This window comes from Podarcis filfolensis (genome assembly GCF_964270895.1).
Source record: "Podarcis filfolensis genome assembly, chromosome: 8".
In the NCBI taxonomy this organism is placed as follows: domain Eukaryota; kingdom Metazoa; phylum Chordata; class Lepidosauria; order Squamata; family Lacertidae; genus Podarcis; species Podarcis filfolensis.
In genome coordinates this window covers 19,639,700-19,664,527 of record NC_139611.1, presented here as the reverse complement: position 1 = coordinate 19,664,527, position 24,828 = coordinate 19,639,700, and the positions used below count along the sequence as shown (strand labels likewise).

The 24,828-nt window shown below is 46.6% G+C and overlaps 2 protein-coding genes and 1 long non-coding RNA gene across 3 annotated transcripts in view; all 3 read left to right on the top strand.

Annotated features, from left to right (window-relative positions):
* Positions 1-24,376, top strand: part of LOC310769578 — a 136,203-nt gene extending 111,827 nt beyond the window's left edge. Inside the window, exon 3 of the long non-coding RNA XR_014551696.1 lies at positions 22,996-24,376. This is a non-coding gene — a long non-coding RNA (uncharacterized lncRNA). The remainder of the gene's footprint in view (positions 1-22,995) is intronic.
* ANKRD65 (ankyrin repeat domain 65) lies at positions 6,526-12,522 on the top strand. Its single transcript, XM_083628829.1, has 4 exons — positions 6,526-6,930; positions 8,112-8,340; positions 10,937-11,486; positions 12,007-12,522. Exons 1-4 carry the CDS (start codon positions 6,924-6,926, stop codon positions 12,472-12,474), a joined length of 1,254 nt encoding a protein of 417 aa, XP_083484955.1. The 5' UTR covers positions 6,526-6,923; the 3' UTR covers positions 12,475-12,522.
* On the top strand, positions 15,943-21,559 carry MRPL20 (mitochondrial ribosomal protein L20). Its single transcript, XM_083629038.1, has 4 exons — positions 15,943-16,170; positions 17,682-17,792; positions 19,262-19,339; positions 21,288-21,559. Exons 1-4 carry the CDS (start codon positions 16,084-16,086, stop codon positions 21,459-21,461), a joined length of 450 nt encoding a protein of 149 aa, XP_083485164.1. The 5' UTR covers positions 15,943-16,083; the 3' UTR covers positions 21,462-21,559.
* Positions 24,377-24,828: the final 452 nt, after the last annotated feature.

The window sequence follows — 24,828 nt, the reverse complement described above, 5'->3', positions numbered from 1 at the left end:
CAGGAATACAAATAAAAGAAAGGACATTTCAGAGCCGAATGTTCAGGAGGGAAGAAAAACAAGCTACCAGCTTGTGTAATAAAGACTTTCATTCCCTTAGGTGGCTTTCGAAAAAGGATAAGCGGTAATGAACCTTATCTAGTGTTTAGACAGAGAGCGATCCCCCAACCCTCGGCTCTGAATCAATTTTGCTCAGCCAGCCCCCACCTCCCCGGCTTGGAATGGCAGCTGACAGCTGTGGAAGGCAAACGTATAAGTCGATTATATTTTAAATTGCTGTATAAATCACTCTCCTGGAATACCCATCCCTCCCACCCAGGACACCTAGACTCAAATTGTCAGGTTGCAGCCTAGTTTAGATACAGCCTAAGACTCTTAAGCTCACAGTCGTGGGTTCGAGTCCAACGCTGGACAAAAGATTCCTGCATTCCAGGGGGTTGAACTAGATGACCCTTGTGTTCCCTGCCAACTCTACTATTCTATAATACTGCTTTAAATGTAATATGCAGATAGGGTCAGAGCTGATGCCCTGGGTGGCGAATTCAACCCCTTTTGGATCGAATGTGTAAATGAGTTGCTAGTGGAACCCTGTGTTATAAGAATTTTAAGGTCTCAAATGTAGAATAAATATTCATGAATGCACACATATCTAATTATATGGACCATGTGTCTGAAATAGTATGGGAGAGCAATCATGAAGCCATTTTGACTCTCTCAGTGACCTCAAATATTCCTCTGCAGAAAGGGAGGCAAATGGGGAAAGCCTTCCCAATGTCATTTGCTTGCAAATTCTGTCTTCAGGGCGTATTTGTGTATGAATAGGGTGAGCCTGTAACCTGGATTCGGGAACTAAATCATTAACCATCACAAAAGAATGGCCAGACTGCCCAGGTAATGCAATCAGTGACCATTGTCAGGTATCCCGGCAGACAGGATTTCTGCTGTAGACTGCCTCCTTCTGTGATGTATGGATGATGTTGGGGGAGTGGTCTTGGGCTACAGGGTGGGCAATTTCAAAAGTCTACATAAGGGCTTGCACACCATTGTTCTGGGTTCTCTCCTCCCTCCTGCATGTGGTGAGTGAGGACCCTGTTGCAACAGTTCCTTGAATAAAGATCAGGCTTACTAGCTGCTTTGCTTCTCAATATACTCTGGTTGGCCTCTGTTTTCTCCTACCAATAGGGAACCCACGTAAGGACTCTATATGAGCTCTGGAATACCCCATAAGGGAAAGGGAGCAGTTTTTCTTCTAACACCTACCTAGTAATGTGATAGCCGCACCACTAGACCGGATCTCATGAAGGCAAAGAGATAATATTAACAGCCCAGCTTCCCCCTCTTTCATACCTGACACCTCCCACCCGCAGCAACACTGATGCACCTCGGAGGGAAGACGGATCATTTAATTACCTTCCCAGCTGCCTTTTAGCATTGCAAATGAGGCTGGGAGAGTTGTAAACAGCAGTGAGTTTGCCTTCCCTTGAAAACTTAACCGGATTCTTGGCTGACAAGGGTAATCATTAATGTAGATTAGCGGAATACATTCAAAGGCTGATAAGATCCATCTCTCCGTGAGCATTCCCAGAAGCAAGTTTTATACAGATGGGTTGGGTCTGTTTTGAGCTTCTTTTCCACGGGTCCTTCGTAAGGTGATGGAACAGTGCCAACCTTAATAGGGGTGGGACTGGAAAGGAAAATTTGGCATGGGTCAGCCTTTCGAGTGGATGTTGCGCCGGTGGTATAACTAGGGGCGAGGCGGTTTCTTGCAGGTAATGTGGGTCTCTTAGACATCAAGGGGCATTTTAACACTTTCTTCCCCCGGCTGCAATTCTAAATAAGATCTCTCCTCTGAAGCTGGTTCCATGCACTGAGAGAAAACAACCACCCCCTCCAGAGGCATAGCTCAAGAAGAGAGATTTTCCTCTGAGCTCTGTGAGTGCTGCTTTCTCCCAATTGAAGTGCAGAGTGTTTGGGGACCGGGACATTCGCAGGGAAACCAAAAAATGCTTGTTTACGAAACTATTGTACTACCAACCTTACTGTATGCTTGTGAAACATGGACCACTTAAATCTCCATCTCGAACTCCTCAAAAGAATCCATCAAGGGTGCCTCTGAAACTTTTTATACATCACTTGGGAAGTTGTTGTTTAGTCGTTTAGTCGTGTCCGACTCTTCGTGACCCCATGGACCAGAGCACACCAGGCATTCCTGTCTTCCGCTGCCTCCCACAGTTTGGTCAAACTCATGCTGGTAGCTTCGCGAACACTTTCCAACAATCTCGTCCTCTGTCGCCCCCTTCTCCTTGTGCCCTCCATCTTTCCCAACATCAGGGTCTTTTCCAGGGAGTCTTCTCTTCTCATGAGGTGGCCAAAGTACTGGAGCCTCAGCTTCAGGATTTGTCCTTCCAGTGAGCGCTCAGGGCTGATTTCCTTCAGAGTGGATAGGTTTGATCTTCTTGCAGTCCATGGGACTCTCAAGAGTCTCCTCCAGCACCATAATTCACTTGGGAAGACAGGTGAACTAATAGCAGTTTACTGGAAGAAGCAAATATCCTACATGAACCTGTCTAATCCTCTTCTAAAGCAATCTCAGTTGGTGGTCATCATCACTGAGATTCCCAACAGCAGCTCACTTAAATAAAAAATAAATAAGCTCTTGATGTATATGTGGATCTTACTGATTGCTTTTGCTCACTTGTAAAGTCATTTATATGCAGCCTTTCAGCCATAAAAGCAGCCCTCAAAGTGTATCACAATATAAAAAAACCCAACACATTAAAATGCAATAAAAACCACTTCTAAATACAATAAAATCAGGAACAGGTGAAGGGAGTCACAGCATAATGAAGAGCGGAGAAAGAGCTTAGAACCAGATCAAAGCCGGGAGAAATTAAAGACTCTGGACAGCTCATCTAAAGCTTAACCAGGTTATCTAAATCTTGAAACGAAAAGGATTACAAGTTCTGCTGCTGTCGTTAAACAAAACATGATGCGCCCTTGAGTGTCACGCCCACACATGACATCTCTGAGGCTTATTGTTGGGGGTCGTATCCAGTTAAGTTGTTGAAATGCATGAACCTCGGTTAGTCCTGTCTGTTAACTTCAATGTGTCTACTCTGACCGGGCTGCAACTCTGAGATCCTGAGTTAGGTGCACATATTTTATATATCACTCAGTTGGTTAGAGTGTGGTGCTGGTAACACCAAGGTTGCAGATCTGATCCCTATAAGGGACAGCTGCGTATTCCTGCACTGCAGGGCGTCAGACCAGATGATCCTCAGGGTCTCTTCCAAGTCCACAATTCTATGGTTCTGTATATGCACCTGCCAACTGTGGGTAACTCTTCATGCAACTTGATGGTGGGCTCTGATGCACAAGTTTATTCCATAATAAATGTGCCGGTCTTTCTGGTGCTGCAAGACCATCTTCATCACAATAGGCCAACACCGCCAACCCATCTAGAAACCGGATTTTGCTCTTAAGCGACTCCTGCTCACTTGTACTCAGAGCACCATCTTGTGGGCAGCTGGAGAAATGGTCCTTATTTTTACAACAGGGGCATGGTGATGATTCAGATGCTATTCGCACTATACACTTAAAGCTCTATGATGTCACACTGTGTGTGTGTGTGTGTGTGTGTGTGTGTGTGTGTAATTTTTATTAAATTTTCTGTTTTACAATTTTGAATACTCATTTAAACATCCTTAAAATATCAATGACTTGCCTTCTTCTCTTTCCATGGTTCATTTTGCATACCACAAATACCTGCATATTTTACATAAATGAAACCATTCAGTATCCCATTAGTACAGCCATCAAAACTTATTTACACTGTTGAATTTATCTTAATGCTGCCAACGTTTTCAAGTGTACAAAATTTCCCCCCATATATTCAATAAACGTTTTCCAATCTTCTCCAAACGTATGTTCTTCTTGTTCTCTTATTCTGTATGTTAGGTCTGCAAGCTGCGAATATTCCGTCAGCTTAAGTTGCCATTCTTCTTCAGTTGGGACCTCGCTCGTTTTCCATTTGGGGGCTAACAAAACATGGGCTGCAGTAAATAACCTTTTTTGACACCTGGGAATTTCTGTCTGAAATATACCCAACAGAAAGAATCCTAAGAGCTGCTGCAGTTTGTTAACTCTGCTGACAAGGGAGTCTTATGGAGGGCTTCTTCTATGTATCTGTGTCAGGCCCTGTCTGCATTATAGATTTGAAGTCGTATCATACCACTTCAAACTGTCATGGCTTCCCACTAAAAATCTGGGAAACGGTGGTTTGTTGAAGGTGCTGAGGGTTTGTTTGTTAAACCACTAACTACAAAACAACCCCCGTAGCCCAGACTTGATCTGCCAGGCAAAGCTGTCTTGTCACTCCCAGAAAGCTCTGGGTGGGTGACCTGGGACCAGAGAGATGCCAACTTTAGCAGAACGAAACAAAACAACACCAGGAGATCTTGTTACAGACAGTCTGGCATGCTCCGACATGCCTCCTCGGCGAGGTTCTTCCTGTTGCGCAGCGACCTGCTATTCCTCACAGCACTTGATCTTCTCAGAGGGGTCGTGCTTCAGGGCTCAGGTGCAGGGATGCAATAGCAGGGACTTAAATCATAAACCTCTTTCCACTGGGGCCCAACAAGGTAACCTCTGGCATTCTGAGTACCAGTGCTCAGTTACTGCAGTTGTTATTGCCAACTTACCAGCAATCAGGTGGAACAAGTTGCTTGTTTTGTTGATTGCCTCAATTCCCATCTGCCCCACATCCTCCCCCAGTGGGATGAATATAGCAGCTTCAAGAGAGTCATTAAGACCAGGGAAATGGCTTGACCCCCCCTCCTCCTCAGTGCCCCTGCCCACACCAAAATCAGAAGGCAGAAACAGGTGCGGTGTGAAACTGGATTGCATCCTACACCATTAGCAAGTCAAAGCAGGACCTGCTACTCAGTGTTCCAGCACAGAGCCCATTGACAGGATACTCCATCCCGTTCCGCCTCTGTCCAGGTTTTCCAAAGAATCCACCAGCCTTCCACGGATGACGCTATAATTAATCCCTCTTGCTTCTGAACCAGTGAAGGATGGTCCATTAGGGCAAACAGAGTACTGCCCCACCAATCTTAGTCTGCCCACCCAGCCCCCTGCCAGCCTGCTTACTTACAGCCAGACTAGGGGTAGCCCTGCAGATCCACAGTGTGTTTAAAGCACATCCAATGCACATTTCAAGCATCTCTCTCTCTCTCTCTCTCTCTCTCTCTCTCTCTCTCTCTCTCTCTCATATACACACAGAAAGAGAGACATGAATCCTGGGAACTGTAGTTCGCTTATGGTGCTGGGAAATGCAGGACTGTGAGGGAAAAACTCACGGAAGCCCCATGTAGAATGCATTGCAGTAATCCGATCTGGAAGTTAGCAGAGAATGGAATGCAGTGGCCAAGCCATCTCTGCCCGAAAAGCATGGGGAAGCAAGGCACCTCTAGTGACAGTGCTGATTCTGGGAGGAGCATCCCCAAGCTGCTCACCTGCGCTTTCCAGGGGATGCAACACTGTCCAGGGCAGGCCATCTCCCCACCTCCTGGGCATGAGAACTCAGTATACAGAACACCTCTGTCTTTTCAGGATTCGGTTACAGTCAGGAACATAAGAAGAGCCCATTCAAAATCAATCACTGCCTTTGATCACAGGGGTAGAGCATAGCCATCGTGGTTATTAGTCTTCGTTAGCCCAGCCCTCCATGAATCTGTCCAGTCCTCTTTTATAGCCATATAGCTTGGTGGCTTCCACTGCCTCCTGTGGAAGCGAGTTCCGTAGTTTAACTGGGCGCTACATGAAGAAGTGGAATGCGGGTGATGCTGTGGTCTAAACCACTGAGCCTCTTGGGCCTGCCGATCAGAAGGTCACCGGTTCGAATCCCCGCGACGGGGTGAGCTCCCATTATCTGTCCCAGCTCCTGCCAACCTAGCAGATCGAAAGCATGCTAGTGCAAGTAGATAAATAGGTACCACTGCGGCGGGAAGGTAAACGGCGTTTCTATGCACTCTGGTTTCCATCACGGTGTTCTGTTGCACCAGAAGCAGTTTAGTCATGCTGGCCTCATGACCTGGAAACTGTCTGTGGACAAACGCCGGCTCCCTCAGCCTGAAAGCAAGATGAGCGGCGCAGCCCCATAGTCGCCTTTGACTGGACTTAACCATCCAGGGGTCCTTTATGTTTACCTTTACATGAAGAAGTACCTTCTTTTAACTGTCCTGAAGAGTCCAACATTCTGCTACATTGGATGTTCACACAGTCTAGTGTTATGAGGAGAAGGATATTTTTATTTTTATTTTTTAAAAAGGGCCCCCATGTGAAAAAGGTTCCCACCCCCCCACCCCCCCACCCCCGATCTACAGTTTCAGAACTTCGACTTGGAAGAGCTCACAAATGTGCCCTAGGCAGGGAGCCAAGAAGTCTGTCAGGCCAATATCCTATTAACCATTAGCGGTCAGGCACCCCTCCCTCTTCTTAGAATCCATTTAGTCATTAAATAAACAGCTCTCGGTACACTCCAGAATGCACGGATCGTAACAAAACAAGGAGGCGAAGGGAGCTGGCTGGTGGACTCTGCTTCTGAACGGGCTGGATATTAATGAGGCAAAGGCTTTTGGGGTTAAAATATGGTCTGGCAGCCGGTTTCCTTTCCATAGGAATGGTCCATTTGTGTGTTCAATCGAAGCTTTGCTTGCGCAAACAAATCTGATAGTTGCTGCTCCGACGACCCACCAAGGAGCAGGAGAGACGACCTTGGGGCATGAGGACAGCCGAGTGCTGGGGAGCAAATAGCCGTACGCGCCTCCTCGCACTCAGAACCCACGGGATAAGGGAACCACGTTTTGTTCGGGAGCAACCTCAGAATAAATAAAAGAGCGCCAGTCGGCCGTGGAAGAGAAATGACTGGTAAGAAAAATATATTTCTCTCTCGCTCTCTCCATTAAGTGATAAATGTTCTCAAAAGGGAGGTTCAGTTCCTCCACTCTTGGCTGCTATGTGCAGAAACGTGATACCAGCCCCCCCCCCCCCACTTTCTAGATCCAGTATGATGCCCTGGGATATCAGAAGGTCACATGCGAGGCATGGGGCGGGGCCAAAGGCAGAAGTGGGTGGAGCAATGGATGTAAATTTTGCCCATGCACAAGAGGCTAATACTGTGATAGTAATTTTGAGGTCTTAAAGGTAAAGGTAAAGGTAAAGGTAACGGGACCCCTGACCATTAGGTCCAGTCGTGGCCAACTCTGGGGTTGCGGCGCTCATCTCGCTTTACTGGCCAAGAGAGCCGGCGTACAGCTTCCGGGTCATGTGGCCAGCATGACTAAGCCGCTTCTGGAGAACCAGAGTAGCGCACGGAAACGCTGTTTACCTTCCCGCCGGAGCAGTACCTATTTATCTACTTGCACTTTGACGTGCTTTTGAACTGCTAGGTTGGCAGGAGCAGGGACCGAGCAACAGGAGCTCACCGTTAGCTATATGGTAACGTTAGCTATATGGTAATGTTCATAAGTGTACCACCCAAGCACGTACATAGATCAGCACAGGAAAACCGACCTGAAACCATTTTGAGTCCCAAACTGACCATGTGTTTTCCCTGCAAGGAGGGAGGGGGGTCAGGGAGCCTTCCCATTGTCTCAGGAATTGAGTAATCAGCATTTTGATGGGTGACAGACTATCAGGAAAGGCAATCAGATAACTGGCAGACAGGAAAAACAACATTCAAATTTCTGTTTTAGACCGCCTTTTCTGTGATGTAGGTATGATGTATCTGAGGGGAGTGGTCTTAGGTTACACCCCTTCTGTGATGTATGTATGATGTTTCAAAAGGACATCACGTGCATGCGCATAAGCGACAAATCACGACCTGCGCACGCGCAGACGCTGGGTGCATTCGCTTCAGGATGCGAACGGGGCTCCGGAACGGATCCCATTTGCATCCAGAGGTACCACTGTAATTTGCTCTTAAACTGTAACACGCCGTAAATTTTATATCTATATTCCACAATCATTCCCATGTCTATATTATGGCCAAATATGTATTGTCAAGATTGAGAGCATCTTAACGGATTTCTTGTCCTTCTTCCTGAGAGGCACCAGAGTTGAGGCCGAGGCAGCAAGGAAATGGATGGTGCTGAGCGAGGAGGAGGATGCTGAGGAGGGGACCCTGACTGGGGAGCACAGCCACGAATTTATCCCCGAGAATCACCTGATCCCGACTGCTGTGCAACCGAGCTGGAAGGAGCTGCACCGGGCGGCCCGGAATGGACACACACATCTGGTCAAGCAGCTGTTGAAGCAAGGGGCGGACACAGAGAGCAGGTGAGGTGAGAGGGGAGGGCCCTCTGCTGCCCCTTCTGGTGTCCTGGAGGAAGTGCAAGCACTGGGCCTATGGTAGCGCTGCCTATGAGTCAGCAACGCTATTAGTTAAGAACAGGAAGGTCCAACTTCCATACCGTCCAACATTTCTCTAATGAAAATAGGGACATCCTATAGTATTATATCTATATCTATAAAATCTATACCTACCGTATTTTTCGCCCTATAGGACGCACTTTTTCCCCTCCAAAAATGAAGGGGAAATCTGTGTGCATCCTATGGGGCGAATACAGGCTTTCGCTGAAGCTTGAAGAGCGAGAGGGGTCGGTGCGCACCGACCCCTCTCGCTCTCCAGGCTTCAGGAAGCTATCAGCAAGCCTGGGGAGCCCGCGGGAGTTCCCGCAGGGCTCCCTAGGCTGCGGATAGCAGCCTGCCGCCTGGCGCGTGGAGCGCCCTGAAGCAGAGCGCCCCTCCCGCCGGGCAGACATTCGCAGCGTGGGGAGCCCTGCTGGAGTTCTTGCAGGGCTCGCCACGCTGCGGATAGCAGCCTGCTGCACGGAGCGCGGGGCGCCCTGAAGCAGAGCGCCCCGTGCTTCGGGCAGACATCGGCCAACCCCACAAGCTCGGGGGACAGCAGGGAGGCGCAGCGCCGCCATCCCGCTTTTCCCCGACCTGGTTTTGGGGGGGAAATGAAGGGGGAAAATTTTCCTTTATTTCCCCCCCCAAAAACTAAGTGCGTCCTATGGGACGGAGCATCCTATGGGACGAAAAATACGGTATATTATTTATATTTATATTCCGTGTTATTTTCTAAAAAATGTTTAGGGGTACAGTGGTACCTCGGGTTAAGTACTTAATTCGTTCTGGAGGTCCGTTCTTAACCTGAAACTGTTCTTAACCTGAAGCACCACTTTTGCTAATGGGGCCTCCTGCTGCTGCCATACCGCCGGAACACGATTTCTGTTCTCGTCCTGAAGTAAAGTTCTTAAACCAAGGTGCTATTTCTGGGTTAGCGGAGTCTGTAACCTGAAGCGTATGTAACCTGAAGCATATGTAACCCGAGGTACCACTTTACTCTCATTTTGACTCAGGAAAATCACCACTTTATAGTTCAAACCGGGAAAAATAAATACAGTAAATGGAAAAAAGTACAACGAATCACAAAATGTTTAGGGGTATGTGTACCCCTGCGTCCCCTCCAGAAAAAAGCACTGATATTTATATTTATATTTATATTTATATTTATATTTATATATTTATTTATATTTATATTTATATTTATATCCCGCTCATCTGATCGGGTTTTCCCAGCCACTGTGGGCGGCTTCCAACATATATAAAAATGTGATCAAACATGAAGCATTTGAAAACATTTAAAAACTTCTCTTGGCTCAGGGTCCCCATACCCTCCAACATCTCTCCAATGAAAATAGGGACTTCCAAAGGGGAAAAAATGAGACGTTCCAGGATCAAATCAGAAACCAGGACAACTGGCTGTAAATCCAGGAAAATAGGGACACTTGGAGGATCTGAACTTCTCACACCAAGGGGGCCGCAACAGGAATTCGACACGAAACCTGCAGGCGGCACACTGCATTGTTGCATGGGAGGGGGAGAGCGGGACCCTAATTCACCGCAACCCCCCCAAAAAACCCTTCGTGCAGCCTTCCCAAAATTGGCTAAGTGGGGAACTGGCTTTGGGAAAGAGGCAGAAGGACTCAAGGGCTCTGTCAGATCCTGTAGGCCTCCTTTCCAAAGCCCAGTGCCTCACTTACCCAACTTGGAGAAGGCAGTACAAGGGCTGCAGGGGGAGCGTCAAATGATTGACACCAGGCAGGCTCCCTCACCTGCTTAAAAACTTCTTAGCTTAGGGAAACCTATTCACATAGAATGTGGCTGAGTGTTTTAACCTGGTTTTAAAGCTTAATGTTAGTGTCAATTTTTGAATGTTCTAAATACAGTCAAACCTCGGTTCCTGAACGCTTCTGTTACCGTACGTTTCAGCTCCCGAACGCCCCAAACCCAGAAGTAAGTGTTCCCGTTTTTGAACGTTTTTCGGAAGCCAAACATCCAACGCAGCTTCCGCTTGAGTGCAAGAAGCTCTTGCAGCCAATCGGAAGCCGCGCCTCGGTTGTCGAACATTTCAGAAGCCGAATAGGCTTCCGGAACGGATTACCGTATTTTTTGCTCTATAAGACTCACTTTTTCCCTCCTAAAAAGTAAGGGGAAATGTGTGTGCGTCTTATGGAGCGAATGCAGGCTGCGCAGCTATCCCAGAAGCCAGAACAGCAAGAGAGATTGCTGCTTTCACTGCGCAGCGATCCCGCTTGCTGTTCTGGCTTCTGAGATTCAGAATATTTTTTTTTCTTGTTTTCCTCCTCCGAAACCTAGGTGTGTCTTGTGGTCTGGTGCATCTTATAGAGCAAAAAATACGGTACGTTCGACAACCGAGGTTTGACTATAGTTGTTTTCAGTGTTTTCAACAGTTTGTTTCATTCTCCTTGCAAACTGCGTCGAGGCTGCTGTTCCGTTCCGTTTCACAACCAAGCAGTATATAAATCTTACAAAACAAATAAGTAACGGGAAACCACCCTTTCAGAGATGAGAATGGCTGGACGCCTTTACATGCCGCCTCCTTGAACGGTAGTGCCGCGTTGGTGAAGTTTCTCATCCAGCGTGGAGCGTTGGCCAATGCCAGCGACGCTTCCGGCTACATGCCTCTCCACTGCGCCGCTTGGAGTGGCCACAGCCAAGTGGTGGAGCTCCTCCTGCGCCGGGGTGCAGCAGCGGAGGCACCGACCAAAGGAGGCCTCACCCCGCTCCATTTTGCCGCTGCCAACGGGCACACCCTGGTGGTACAGCTCCTCTTGCAGAACGGAACGGACCCGGCCGGCCTCGATCGTCACCAGTGGTCGGCCCTGCATTGGGCAACGGCCAACAACCGGTTGCACATTGTGGACCTGCTGGTATCGCAGGGCGTCAGCCCGGATTTAGGAAGCGGAAGGAGTGTCACACCACTGCACGTAGCAGCCGAGAGCAGAAAAACGGAAGCTCTGAAGTTCTTGCTTGCCAAAGAAGCCAGCGTGAATGTTCAGGACGGCCTAGGGAGAACACCGCTCTCCATTGCTGCTAACAACGGCCATCATGAGGTTAGATTATTTGTTTGTTTGTTTGTTTGTTTGTTTGTTTGTTGTCTTTATACAGCCACAGGGGGGGAGCCTGTGGTGTTCTCCAGATGTTAGCCAATGAGTTCTTATTGCTTTTCAAAGATTTTAGCAAATTAATCCAAATTTAATACAGATTTTAAAGTTGACTTGCTACGCTGCTTCCATGATGTTTCTCTTCCTTTACTTGCTGCTGCATGTTACGTACTTCTCCTAATTCCATTTCAATACTTAAAGTAATAAGAAATACTCAGGTTAAGTACTTAATTCGTTCCAGAGGTCCGTACTTAACCTGAAACTGTTCTTAACCTGAAGCACCACTTTAGCTACCATGGCTTCCTGCTGCTGCCGCGCCGCCAGAGCCCCATTTCTGTTCTTATCCTGAAGCAAAGTTCTTAACCTGAAGCACTATTTCTGGGTTAGTGGAGTGTGTAACCTGAAGCGTATGTAACCTGAAGCGTATGTAACCCGAGGTACCACTGTATTTTCCTCTCCCTTTCACTAGATGGTGAAGCTTCTGCTGCAGAGTCAAGCAGCTGTGAACCTGACTGACCGCTATGGCTGCACTGCCCTCCACAAAGCTGCGACTGAGGGTCACCTGCCAGTTGTCTCCTCCCTGGTCTGGGAAGGTGCTGCGAGCATCGATGGGAGGGACCACCTCAACTTGACTCCACTTCACCGGGCTGCCAGCCGCGGCCACGTCGCCGTCGTCAGCTTCCTCCTGGACACGGGGGCAGACGTCAACGCCGCTGGCTGGCTGGGCAAAACCCCCTTGCACCTGGCTGCAGAGAAAGGGCACTTCCCTTTGATGGAACTCTTGTTGGCAAAGGGGGCAAGCCTTTTCCAGAGGACTCAGTGGAAGGAGACAGCGCAGGAGCTGGTCTCAGAGAGGACAAGTCCTGGAGGCATCCCTAGCCTGGAGGACCCTGGGCCACCTCAGTCTCCCCCCTCCTGTAACTCTATAGCCTCCTGACTCAGCCCTCTGCCTGGTCTGATCACATATTAAATGCTTGTCTTTTTAGTATTGTTATTTATGGTTTGATGTACAGCGGTTCAGTTGTAACATCGGTACAGTACTGGTGGGTGGGTGTATGAGAGCCAGTCAGGTATAGCAGTTAAAATGTAATGATAATAATAATTTATTATTTATACCCCACCCATCTGGCTGGGTTTCCCCAGCCACTCTGGGCGGCTCCCAACAGAATATTAAAAACACGATAAAACATCAAACATTAAAAACTTCCTTAAGCAGGGCTGCCTTCAGATGCCCTCTAAAAGTCAGATAGTTGTTTATTTCTTTGACATCTGATGGGAGGGCATTCCACAGGGCAGGCGCCACTACCAAGAAGGCCCTCTGCCTGGTTCCCTGTCACCTCACTTCTCGCAATGAGGGAAGCGCCAGAAGGCCCTCGATGCTGGACCTCAGTGTCTGGGCTGAACAATGGGGGTGGAGATGCTCCTTCAGGTATTGGGAATCTGGGGGACTAGGGTTCAAATCCCCCCAAGGTAAGGTTACCAGACGTCCCCCTTTCCTGGGGACAGTCCCTGGATTTACAAATCAGTCCTCTAACAAAATCCATCTATTTAGTAGGAAATCAAAAAGTGTCCATGGATTCATTGAAAAAAATCTGGTAACTTTACCCCAAGGGCATGAAACTCACTGGGTGACCTTGGGCCAGTCACCAGTCCATCAACCTAACCTACCTCACAGGGTTGTTATGAGGATAACACGGGGAGGAAGAGAATTGTGTAGGCCTCCTAGAGTGTGAATGTAATAAATCAGGTTTCCTCAAACTCGGCCCTTCAGATGTTTTTTGGCCTACAACTCCCATGATCCCTAGCTAGCAGGACCAGTGGTCAGGGATGATGGGAATTGTAGTCTCAAAACATCTGGAGTTTGAGGAAGCCTGTAATAAATAAAGAAATGTAAGGGAGAGGCAATAGCTTTGTGTAGTCCCAGGCAATCTCTGGAGGTGGAGCACAGCACACCTGCCCCCAAGTCTCTCTTGCTGGCCACTGAGTCCCTCCCAAGACCACGCCCTCTCTCCTCAAGCCACACCCCTCACCAACCACACCCACTTTCCTCAGGCTACACACATCAGTAGCCCTGGTGATTGTTTTGCCAGGTTGGGCAAAAGATAGGGCTCTAGGAAAGACCCCCAACAGAAATCCTGGTGAGCTGCTGCCCCTCAGTGTGGACCCTGTGGTCTGACTCGGTATATGGCAGTTTCCTATGGAGATGTGTTAAATTCTCTAACTGGTTTTTGTGCTGATTATGATGATAGAAAAGGGATTCCCTGGTGGAGTTTGGGGAAGAGAATGAATTCACTTGGCATTTAAAGGGGAACCTACCAAATTCACAAGGGATGCGGGTGGCGCTGTGGGTTAAACCACAGAGCCTAGGAATTGCCAATCAGAAGGTCAGCGGTTCGAATCCCCGTGACGGAGTGAGCTCCTGTTGCTCGGTCCCTGCTCCTGCCAACCTAGCAGTTCGAAGGCATGTCAAAGTGCAAGTAGATAAATAGGTACTGCTCCAGCGGGAAGGTAAACAGCATTTCCGTGGACTGCTCTGGTTCTCCAGAAGCGGCTTAGTCATGCTGGCCACATGACCCAGAAGCTGTACGCCGGCTCCCTCGGCCAATAAAGCGAGATGAGTGCCGCAACCCCAGAGTCGGCCATGACTGGACCTAATGGTCAGCGGTCCCTTTACCTTTACCTTACCAAATTCAGTTTCCGGAACAATGCGCAGACCAAACCGCAGGCATCCTTCAGAATTTGCACTTCTCTGAATTTTGCCATGCACTTCTCCAATCAAGCAATGTTTACAAAAACACAGACATTACGGGAGAGGATGCATTTTTTAAAAAAAATGAATAAAATGTGTTAGCGAAGTCAGCATACACAGATGTGTGAGGGGAAATTTAGCAAAACTGTGTTTATTGGGAGAAATTAGCATGAAAATGCTATCGGATTTCCACGAGGATTTTTAAAATAAACAAATAAGTAGCAAATTGCTGCATGAATGTGGAAGACTGAATTTAAGGTTGGGGAGATGGGAAATGGAGGGTGGAAATGGACAGATTGGTTATATATGAACGATGTTTGATAACTCAGTCAGTACAGCACTGTAGTTTACTCCTCCGTCCATTTTTGAGCTAATTGGATAATGTGGGGTTTCTGGCGAAACAGTGACCCCCGTGGGTTAGGGCGCTGAGGGCTCATTTTATGGCCTACCGTGAAATGTGGGGTTAGCACCGCCAAACGGTGCAGAGGCCGAATTGCAGGTGTTTGGCACGTTTTCGAGTGAATCAGAAATTTTGTCACTGTCAGAATTTTGGCGAAAACATGACTGCCACAGCTGCCTATGTCCTTCCTCTTCTAAAAGCATAAGCTTTTCATGGAAGGTAAGAAGATGAGTGGCTACTAGCCATGATGGCTACCATAATCTGAGGGAAAATGGGTGTGTAAGTGGCAAAATCCCCAACAAGACACACTTCGGACTGCATTACGCCAGACAGTCCTTTCAGTGGAGCTGCTCTGACAAACGCTGGCTTGCAACCCTTGCGGTGCATTCCTATGTCTACTCAGAAGTAAGCCTTGTGAGACTTGCTCCCAGGTAAGTGGGGCTAGGGCTATGCCCAAAATTAATCCTGCCCAGAGTAGACATTAATTGAAATTAATGTCAGGACCATTGATTTAAATGGGTATAGATAATAATTTTATTAGTTTTCTTTTTAGATATTATTATTTTTATTTCAGTGGGTCTGCTGTATTCCCAGTGGGACTGGCGCTGCATACAATCTTTGCCTCAATGACCTGGAAACAGCCCTTAGTCTTTAAGATGCCCAAAAAAACTTCATTTCATGTGTTTAAAGCACATCCTGGGAACTGTAGTTTCTATGGGTGTCAGGAACTGTAGTTCTGTGAGGGGGTAAACTACAGTTCCCAGGACTGTGGTAGGGCAATGCATAGCATTATGAGACGCTTGACTCCCTAAATACCATACAGTTAGTGCACGGTTCTTCCCCTACCCGAAGAATCCTAGAAACGGTAGGTTGCTGGGAACTGTAGCTCTAGGAGGGGTGGACTACAGTTCCCAGGACTGAGGTGGGAAAAAGCATAGTATTATAAGACTCTTGGCAGCCTAAAACACAATACATTTAGAACACGTTCCTTTCCCTGCCAACAAAACCCGCAGAGAACAGTAGCTTCAGCGAGCTACAGTTCCCAGCACCGTTAACAAAACTACCGTTCCTATATTTGGGGGGTGCTCTTTGGTGTTCCAAAGAGAGGGTGCGTCTCTTTTCTGTGCTTTTGATTTCTGTGCTTTTGATTTCGATGGAGACCCGCGCCATACCCCTCACCCCTTAATAGGGAGTCCCAAAGAGAAGCGGAAGGCAGGGGGCGCGCGCCTGCCTTCAACCTCTTCGGCTCGCCCTTTGCACAGCGTTGCAAATCGCCGCTGTTTGCAAGCCCGGAAGGGAAGCCTTGCAGTTTGCACCGCGTGGCTTCCGCCCTTGCTTCTCCTCCTTTGCAAATCCGAGGAGGAGGAGGAGGAGACGGTGGGGAAAAGCGGGCTGGGATGGTTTTCCTAACGGCCAGCCTTTGGGTCCGGGCCCGTTTGACCGATCGCTTTTGGCGGAAGCAGGAGGTGCTGAAGCATGCACGGGTAAGAACTGGGGATCGCTGCCCTGCTTCTCCCCCCCCCGCCCATAACGCCCACCCTATTGCCCTGCCCAGCTCCTTTGCGCTTTTGCAGCCTGTTTCCTCGCTGCCCACGTGAATCCATTCATTTTCTAGCTTCTGCGGTGGGTAGGCCTGCTTCCTGGTCTGTGTTCGAGTAAGCCCTGCTCCGAGTAGACCCATCGAAATTAACGGGAGTGTCGGAAGATCCCTAGGGGGTTACCTTGGGCCGGTGACTGCCTCTCAGCCGAGCCGTCCTCGCAGGACTGTTTTAGGGCCTGAAATATTATTATTATTATTATTATTATTATTATTATTAACATTATTAACATTATTAACATTATTAACATTATTATTATTATTATTACTGTATTAGCATTGGAGGCAGTCCTCTTTTTTATCTGCATAGTTCACTTTGCAAGAAGCACCAGATAATATAGGACATTGTAATATCTTTTTTTTTTTAATTCTTCAGTGTTTTTGCCTATTTATTTCACTCATTGCATGGTGTTGTCATTCTTCTTGAGTCCTCAATATTTCTTCCACCAGTCCCTTCTCTATTGAAAACTGAGATGCTCAAAAAAAGGGTGTAGGAGATTAGCAGCACATGCTAAAACTTCATTTTTCCAAGGCGGCTTTTGGGTGGAGGTAATTTATTTTAATCCAGTTTGCGTTGACATTGAATTTGACATTGTTTTTTCTTTAAAATAATAATGACACATAGGCGGTATCCAATTCTAGTCCTTATTCAAAGAAGACCCACTGTAGTTAATATTATGCTTTATATTTATTAGTCAACTTGCTCAAAAAAGGTCACCCAAAGCAATGTAGAAGCACCATTTAAATATTAAAACCAGCTAATAGACATGATTTAGGTTCCTTCCTATCAGTGGGTCTACTCTGAGTATGACTAGCATTGGCTACAACCCTATGGTTTTCTTTCCCTAAAAGGAAGTTGAAAAATGCCCCCATCCAAAATATTCTGTGGAACGCCCTCCCACCAGATGTCAAAGAGAACAACTACCAGACTTTTAGAAGACATCTGAAGGCAGCCCTGTTTAGGGAAGCTTTTAATGTTTGATGTATTACAGTATTTTAATATTGTTTTTGGAAGCCGCCCAGAGTGGCTGGGGAAGCCCAGCCAGATGGGTGGGGTATAAATAATAATAATAATAATAATAATAATAATAATAATAATAATAATAATAATTCTGCAGGCGAATCCTAAAAGGGCAACCAGAACCGCCTCTCCTATTAGGATATGTCAAAACATTTGGCGTCCTGCAACGGCCATGACACCCAGAGCTCCTTATTTCTCCCAAAGAATCCTGGGGATGTAATTTGTTAAGCGGGCTGGGAATTATAGGTCTGGGAACTGCAGAATGTTCAGGGTTCTGCGACGAGGAAGTGCAAGGTGAGAGGAGATAACCTTCTTCCCTTAGCGGAAGACCATTTGGGTATTTTGTTTTTAGTGTGTTGTGTGTTTTGCCTTTCCAGCATTTCCGGGGGCGGAAGAACCGTTGCTACAGCTTGGCCGTCCGCGCCGTCCAGAGGGCTTTCGTGTACGCCACGAAGGCCAGACAGCGGAAGAAGAAGGACATGAGAATGGTAAAGATGGCGGCTCGAAACGCCGCTCCGTTTGTGAGGTTTCCGCGTTCCCGTAACACGGCGAAATTTGCGCAGGCTCGATTAAGGGGTGGTTTGCTTGCTGTGTTCACTCTCTCTCTGTGGGTGAGAAACTATAGCGCAGTCCTCCATTGGAGGCTGGTCTATTAGAACTGCCCCATCAGTCTCGGTTTGCCTTACAGCAGACCCTGCCTACCTGCTTCCTTACTCACCACCACTCACCTAGATGATGATGATGATGATGATGATGATGATGATGATGATGATAATAATAATAATAATAATAATAATAATAATAATATTTATATCCCGCCCTCCCCAGCCAAAGCTGGGCTCAGAGCGGCTAACAACAATAAAAATAGCACAGTTTACATAAAATCACAATCCATTAATTAAAATACATTCTAAAATCAATTCAGAATCAAATTAATGGCAACCGTTGGGCTAGATGGGCCTGCGTCTCATCCACCTCCATCTCAGTGCTGCCTTTGTAGATTTCAGCAGGGCGGCTGGAGATGAAACCAGAAAGAGTTGGCTCCCCCCATTCTCATCTCTGTCTGTGCCTGCCCTTGGTTCTTGCGCCACCTGCTGTCGGCCTCCTGGCCTTCTCACCTACCAGTCCAAATCAGTAGCAGCCTCCTCGAGAGGTGTGGAGGGGGGCAACACAAAAACGGGCCTTCTCTGCAGTGGAATGCTCTCCCCAGGGAAGTTTGCCTGCCGCCTTCATTATACACTTTTAGGTGCCAGGCAAAGACGTTCCTTTTTAACCAGACCTTTGGTTGATCTGATTGACATCCTTTTAAAATGTGGCTCCTTTTGGGGGAGGGGTGTTATTGGGTTGTTGTTTTTATTTTGATTATATATTGTGGTTTTTTATGTTGATCTTTTCTGTGAACTGCCCTGAGACCTCTAGGTATAGGGCGGTATAGAAATTCAGTGAATAATAATTGCATTTATTGAAAGAAATGCAAAATGTATACTTTGACGGAACAGGTTTCTTTTTTACTTAATTAAAGGTGTTTTGAAAAGACTGGCCAGCCCTGGGTGCCAAATGTGGCCCTCTGTACCTCTATCTGGCCCTCGGAACGCTTCCCAAGCCACACCCCCTTTCTCCAGGCCACGCCCCCCCACTGGTCCTACTTTTTACCCCCCTTGAGTGCTTTTGGCCAACTGGGATGTGTCCTTTAACCCTGATAATGTTTCTTGTTTGATTGGATGGATGGAGGGGTGTGTGTAGCCTGCCAAATGGAGGTAAAAATTACTTTCGCTGCCCTACCCCTTTTTGGCTCTGGCCCCTCCCACCACTGGCATGTGGTCCCTGGAAGGTTTTCCAGAAGGTTATGTGCCCTATCAGGCTGGAAAAAGTCCCCCCACATCCGCATTAGATCAGCCCAGAGAAAGATGGCTGCCTTAGTAAACGTATCTCTGAACGCTCCCGTTTCTGCTTTCAGCTTTGGCAAACCAGGATCGAAGCAGCATCACTTGAGCATGGTCTGAAGTATCATGTTTTCCGTGGCGGTCTCTCCCAGGTAAGTGGCTTTCCCTCACCCCTTCCTTAGCATACGGCCTGCTTCTGTAATAGCCCTTTTGGACCACCACCACCTCCCTTGATGAGCCCACCAGACACGAATGACAGTTGAGCAAAGGGCTGGATCATGGGTAGGCAAACTAAGGCCCAGGGACCGGATCTGGCCCAATCGCTTTCTAAGTCCGGCCCGCAAACTTTCCAGGAATCAGCGTGTTTTTACATGAGTAGAATGTGTGCTTTTAGTTAAAATTCATCTCTGGGATATTTGTGGGGCATAGGAATTCGTTCATTTTTTCCTCCAAAATATAGTCCGGCCCCCCACAAAGGCCTGAGGGACAGTGGACCGGCCCCTTGCTGAAAAAGTTTGCTGACCCCTGGGCTTGATAAACAGCAAGCCAGAGCTGCAAAAATGAAAATGGTGATGTGCCTAAATGCATGAGTTGCTAGGCATCTATTGGGCCGTAACGGGCTGCGTTTAATTTGCTAGCTGCAAGTTCTGTGTGTTTCCTTCTCTCGTTTCCCCACAACCTTTTTTTAAAAAATAAAATAAAATCTGCTTTTTAGTTTTCCACACTTTGGGAAACAGGAAGCTGCCTTATATTGAGTCAGATCATAGGCCCATCTAAGTCAGTAATGTCTACACGGACTGGCAGCACCACTCCAGGGTTTCAGACAGGGATCTTCCTTCCTTACCTGGAAAATGCTTACCGGGACCTTGTGCCAACAAAGTAGATGTTGTAGCATTGCCTCAGGCTCTTTCGGCTGCTCACACCGGGTTCCAGCTAGGCTGAGTGCTGGATAATGGCTGGAGTGTTGGCCTAGGACCCAAGAGACCAGGGTTCAAACCTCCACACAGCCATAATGCTCTCTGGGCGACCTTGAGCCAGTCACCGTTCACAGCCTACCTCACTGGGGTGTTGTTGAGGGTAAGAGGGAAAGAACCATGTTGTCAGAAGGGAGTGTGGATGCCTGCGAAGATAACAGCCAGGACTCCTGCCTGTCTTTTCAGGTTTTATCGAGCGCAAAACTTATGTACAGTGCAGAAGTTTCAAAACCATGTCTGCCTCAATTGCTAGCAGAATCCGGAAGTGCCTTCTTCCTATTTCTCCTCTAGCATAGAAAACCAGGAAAACCCTCTCTCCACCTTTTTTCCTTACGGTTCTGAGAGATCTGCATTGGCTCCCAGTACGTTTCTGAGCACAATTCAAAGTGTTGGTGCTGACCTTTAAAGCCCTAAACGGCCTCGGCCCAGTATACCTGAAGGAGCGTCTCCACCCCCATCGTTCAGCCCGGACACTGAGATCCAGCGCCGAGGGCCTTCTGGCGGTTCCCTCATTGCGAGAAGTGAGGTTACAGGGAACCAGACAGAGGGCCTTCTCGGTAGTGGCGCCCACCCTGTGGAACACCCTCCCTTCAGATGTGAAGGAAATAAGCAGCTATCCTATCTTTAAAAGACATCTGAAGGCAGCCCTGTTCAGGGAAGTTGTTAATATTTAACGCTGTACTGTTTTTAACACTTGATTGGGAGCCGCCCAGAGTGGCTGGGGAAACTCAGCCAGATGGGCGGGGTATAAATAATAAATTATTATTATTATTATTATTATTATTATTATTATTATTATTATGCGACGGAAGCTGCACATTCCCTTCCCTGGTAGCAAATTTTTGGCTCCCCTTTCTCTCGTCTTCCGTGTCTCCTGCAAGCTTCCCCTCCCCAGACCCTGACAAAGTGCAGCTGCTCAACAGAGGAGGAGGCGGCTCTCTGTACGTTCCTGTCTCTCCCCCCTGCCCTGCAAACCGATCCCTGACACATGTATTGTCAACTTGAGCACCTTGGAGGAACTGCGGTATAAACCCGTATCAACAGCTTCCTGCCGTACTTTATCCACTTCCAGAAAGGTTGAGTTGCCTCTTAAGTTTTCCTCCTCTTCTTTTTTTCCATATTTCAGTGTCAAGTGGAACTGAACCGGAAAACGCTGGCCGACCTGGCGATCTACGAGCCAAAGACGTTCAAGTCCTTAGCCTCTTTAGCCAAGAGGAGAGGACAAGAAGGCCTTCTTGCCGCCCAGGGAGGTGGAAAGGAACCCGAAGGGATATTTTCACGCATTGTGAGATGTACTTGAAGCAGGGGGCTGCTGCTGGCTTGTGGAGTTGTGCTAGTATTAAAAGAGGAATATTTATACTAAAAAAAAATTCTGTCTCAATCTGTGATCCAAAATTAGTTCTTTCCAAACCCTCATAATCAACCCAGTTGGATTTGTGATTTGTTGAGGCGATACAGAGATTCTCTTTGTTGCGTTTTAAGGTGCATGGATTATAACCCAGTCTGCAGAAGTCATTTGTGTGCTTTTGTATGAAGAACTTGTGCCTGGCAATTAATTTTTTAATTGTTGCCTAGGTTTTCAACTGAGCAAAAGGCTAGTGGAGTGTGAGGCTCTGCCCACTGACAATTCAGTAAGTAAGAAGCTGCCTTTATACTGAATCAGATGATTGGTCAGTGGAGTTCAGTGTTGTCTGCACTGACTGGCAGCAGCTCTCCATGGTTTCGGACAGGAGTTTCTCCCCATCTTGTCTGTCAATGCTGGGGATTGAACCTGGGACCTTGTGCATGGAAGGCAGATGCTCTTACCTGCTCCTTGATCTCGGGAGCCATTGTGCAAAATTCATTACCATATCTTAAGAGGTGTCTAACAACTTTCCAAAATATCTATAGCAGATACAGCACCTCAACTTATTTCTGAGCATATGCAGAATGTATACAGGTATGAATATGCAACTGTGGTGTTTTTAAACAGATACACTGGGCCTTGGTGATTTATGAGCACAGCACCTTTCCTTTTTAAAAATCTTTTAAATAAAGGGTTTAAAATAAACCCATCTAAAGACATATTGCTTCTTTGCATTAAAAATAAATAAATCTAGTATTTTATGAGAAACATTAAACAATGAGCAGATTCTGCTATGACCTGACCTGCTTTTTTATTCAGAAGTAGGTCCTTCTGAGTTCAGTGGGACTTATTCTCAGCAAAGTTTGTATAACTTTGTCGTCCCCTGGTATTGAAGGGGCCGTGAGACTCCGTCGTAAGTGTGCATAATGCCTTGCTCTGTGGGGTCACAATCTTCATAAGCAACACATTATACAAACAAAACCTCTAACAATTTCTGTGCAGCAAAAACAAGAGACTTGTGGCCCCTTATGGTGTAAGCTTCCGTGGTCCATGGTCCTCTGATTTCCCTGCCTCACATGAAAAGAATGACATAAATTAATCAAAGTTCTTAATTTTCTTTGGTAGCTAGACTGGGGCCTGAGTTTCTACCTGGGGCAGTCAAATTCTTGCCAGTGCGGGGGATGTAAAAATGTTGCAGAAAATTGATTTTTGCTTTGAAGTTTACCCAATGAATATTGAAGCTACTGCTCTTTTAACACACAAGCTGATAAAGGTGTACAGTGGTACCTCGGGTTAAGAACTTAATTTGTTCCAGAGGTCCGTTCTTAACCTGAAACTGTTCTTAACCTGAAGCACCACTTTAGCTAATGGGGCCTGCCGCTGCGCCGCCGGAGCACGATTTCTATTCTCATCCTGAAGCAAAGTTTTTAACCCGAGGTACTATTTCTGGGTTCGCGGAGTCTGTAACCTGAAGCATATGTAACCTGAGGTACCACTGTACTTCGCATAAGCCCCACTGCATCAGTGAAAAGGGCTTTAAAGGTAAATTGCTTCGATCCAGGATACCTTTATCTCATTGCATACCAACCTGTCCTCCAACTAAGGTCTACTGTCCTGCCTGGGACTGAGATATGCTTAAGACAAGCATGGGTCTTACTCTATGTAGGACATTCCTCTATTTGAAGGTTTGTCCGGCTGAAGAAATAAAGGGTAAAAGGGTTCAAAGAAAGCGGACTTCAAAGTTGCCTGTCAGCAATTAATTAACACAGATGAGCAGGGCATGGTCTTCTAACACTATGGTTAGATACTGTTCCTTGCGGTCTTAAATTCCATCCTGTTTTCTAAATTTGCATTTATACATATAAATTAGCTAGTGCTAATTTTATGCAGATCTGCCCTTTTCTTCAGGGGGGGGGAGATACATTTCCTCTTTAGAGTGACCTCTCATTCATCACTTTGTTACATGCTTGAATCTTTTCTGCCTTACTCATGAAATCCATCTGACATCCTCTTACAACAGATTGGTTAAAACTTTCCTGTTACACAAAATTCGAACATTGCTTGTATCTGACAAGACTGTTTCTAATCTTAAGGTGTTTGATTTCTTTTCTGGGGTTGTTTTAATTGATTTCTTTTATGGGATTGTTTTAATTGCTGTTTTAAGCTGCTTTAGGGATTGCATATGCATTGGGGAAGGGCATGTGTGTGTGCATCTACATTTTCCAAATATAAATGACAGAAATAAACAATCTACTGTTATAAGAATTTTAAGGTCTTATATATATAAAATAGATGTTCATAAATGTGCCAAACAAACACATACAAATATGTAAACCACATGTCTGAAAATCACAGTAAAGTCCTGAAACCATTTTCTCTCTCCCAAAATGACCTCAAATATGTCTCTGCAAGATAAAAGGAAATGAAAAAAAAACCCATTGTCTCTGTGCTCACAAATCCTTCCTTAAGGGCACATTTGAATAGGGTGTGTGAATAGGGTGAGCCTGTGAACTGTGACCTGGATTCAGAATTAAGTAGTTATAATAACAAAAGAGTGGCCAAAACCCAGATAATGCAATCAGGTAACCTGCCAGACAGGAGATAAAACACTCAGGATTCTGTTTTAGACCACCCCCTGTGGTGTATGTATGATGCATTGGGGAGGTGGTCCTGGGATACACTCTCCTGTGATGTATGTATGATGTTTCTGGGGGTGGTCTGGAGTTTGAGAGTGGGCAATTTAAAAAGTCTGTATGAGGGCGGGCACACCTTTGTTTTGGGTTCCTCCTCTTTCCTGCTTGTGGTGAGCGAAGACCCTGTTGCAACACTTTAATAAAAATCAGGCTTACTAGCTGCTTTGCTTCTCAATATTCTCTGGTTGGTCTGTTATTTTCTCCTACTGATAGAGAACCTACAAAAGGACTCTATATGGGCTCTTGGGTACCCCATAAGGGAAAAGGAGGTTTTTTTCTCATAACACTACTCAGTGGATAAGAGTGCAGCAATCCTTACTCCCCTTGTCCTTGGAAGTAATATTTTTCCTACATTGAGTTCAAAGACAGGGGTGGGCAGACTTTGGTAATATGGCACCCTGAGCAAGGGCAATATTTGGCATGCCCACTAATTATTTCTTATTTTCACAATAATTCCTTCTGGTGCAGTTGTTTGTTTGTTTAAAAAATCATTGTTATTTGATTTTACAAATATAAATTTATAACAAAACCAAATACATTTCCATACAGAGATTTCTCTGAATCACAAGACCTCCCTCCATCTCTGCAGGTCCTAATGTTGGCGTTTTCAACTGCATATTATAATCTAT

Coding starts and splice junctions, on each gene's coding strand:
- ANKRD65 (XM_083628829.1), top strand. Junction 8,341..10,936: donor GGGGCGGACACAGAGAGCAG/GTGAGGTGAGAG, acceptor CCACCCTTTCAG/AGATGAGAATGGCTGGACGC. Junction 11,487..12,006: donor CTAACAACGGCCATCATGAG/GTTAGATTATTT, acceptor CCCTTTCACTAG/ATGGTGAAGCTTCTGCTGCA.
- MRPL20 (XM_083629038.1), top strand. CDS start 16,084: ATGGTTTTCCTAACGGCCAGCCTTTGGGTCCGGGCCCGTTTGACCGAT. Junction 17,793..19,261: donor AGAAGAAGGACATGAGAATG/GTAAAGATGGCG, acceptor TTCTGCTTTCAG/CTTTGGCAAACCAGGATCGA. Junction 19,340..21,287: donor TCCGTGGCGGTCTCTCCCAG/GTAAGTGGCTTT, acceptor TCCATATTTCAG/TGTCAAGTGGAACTGAACCG.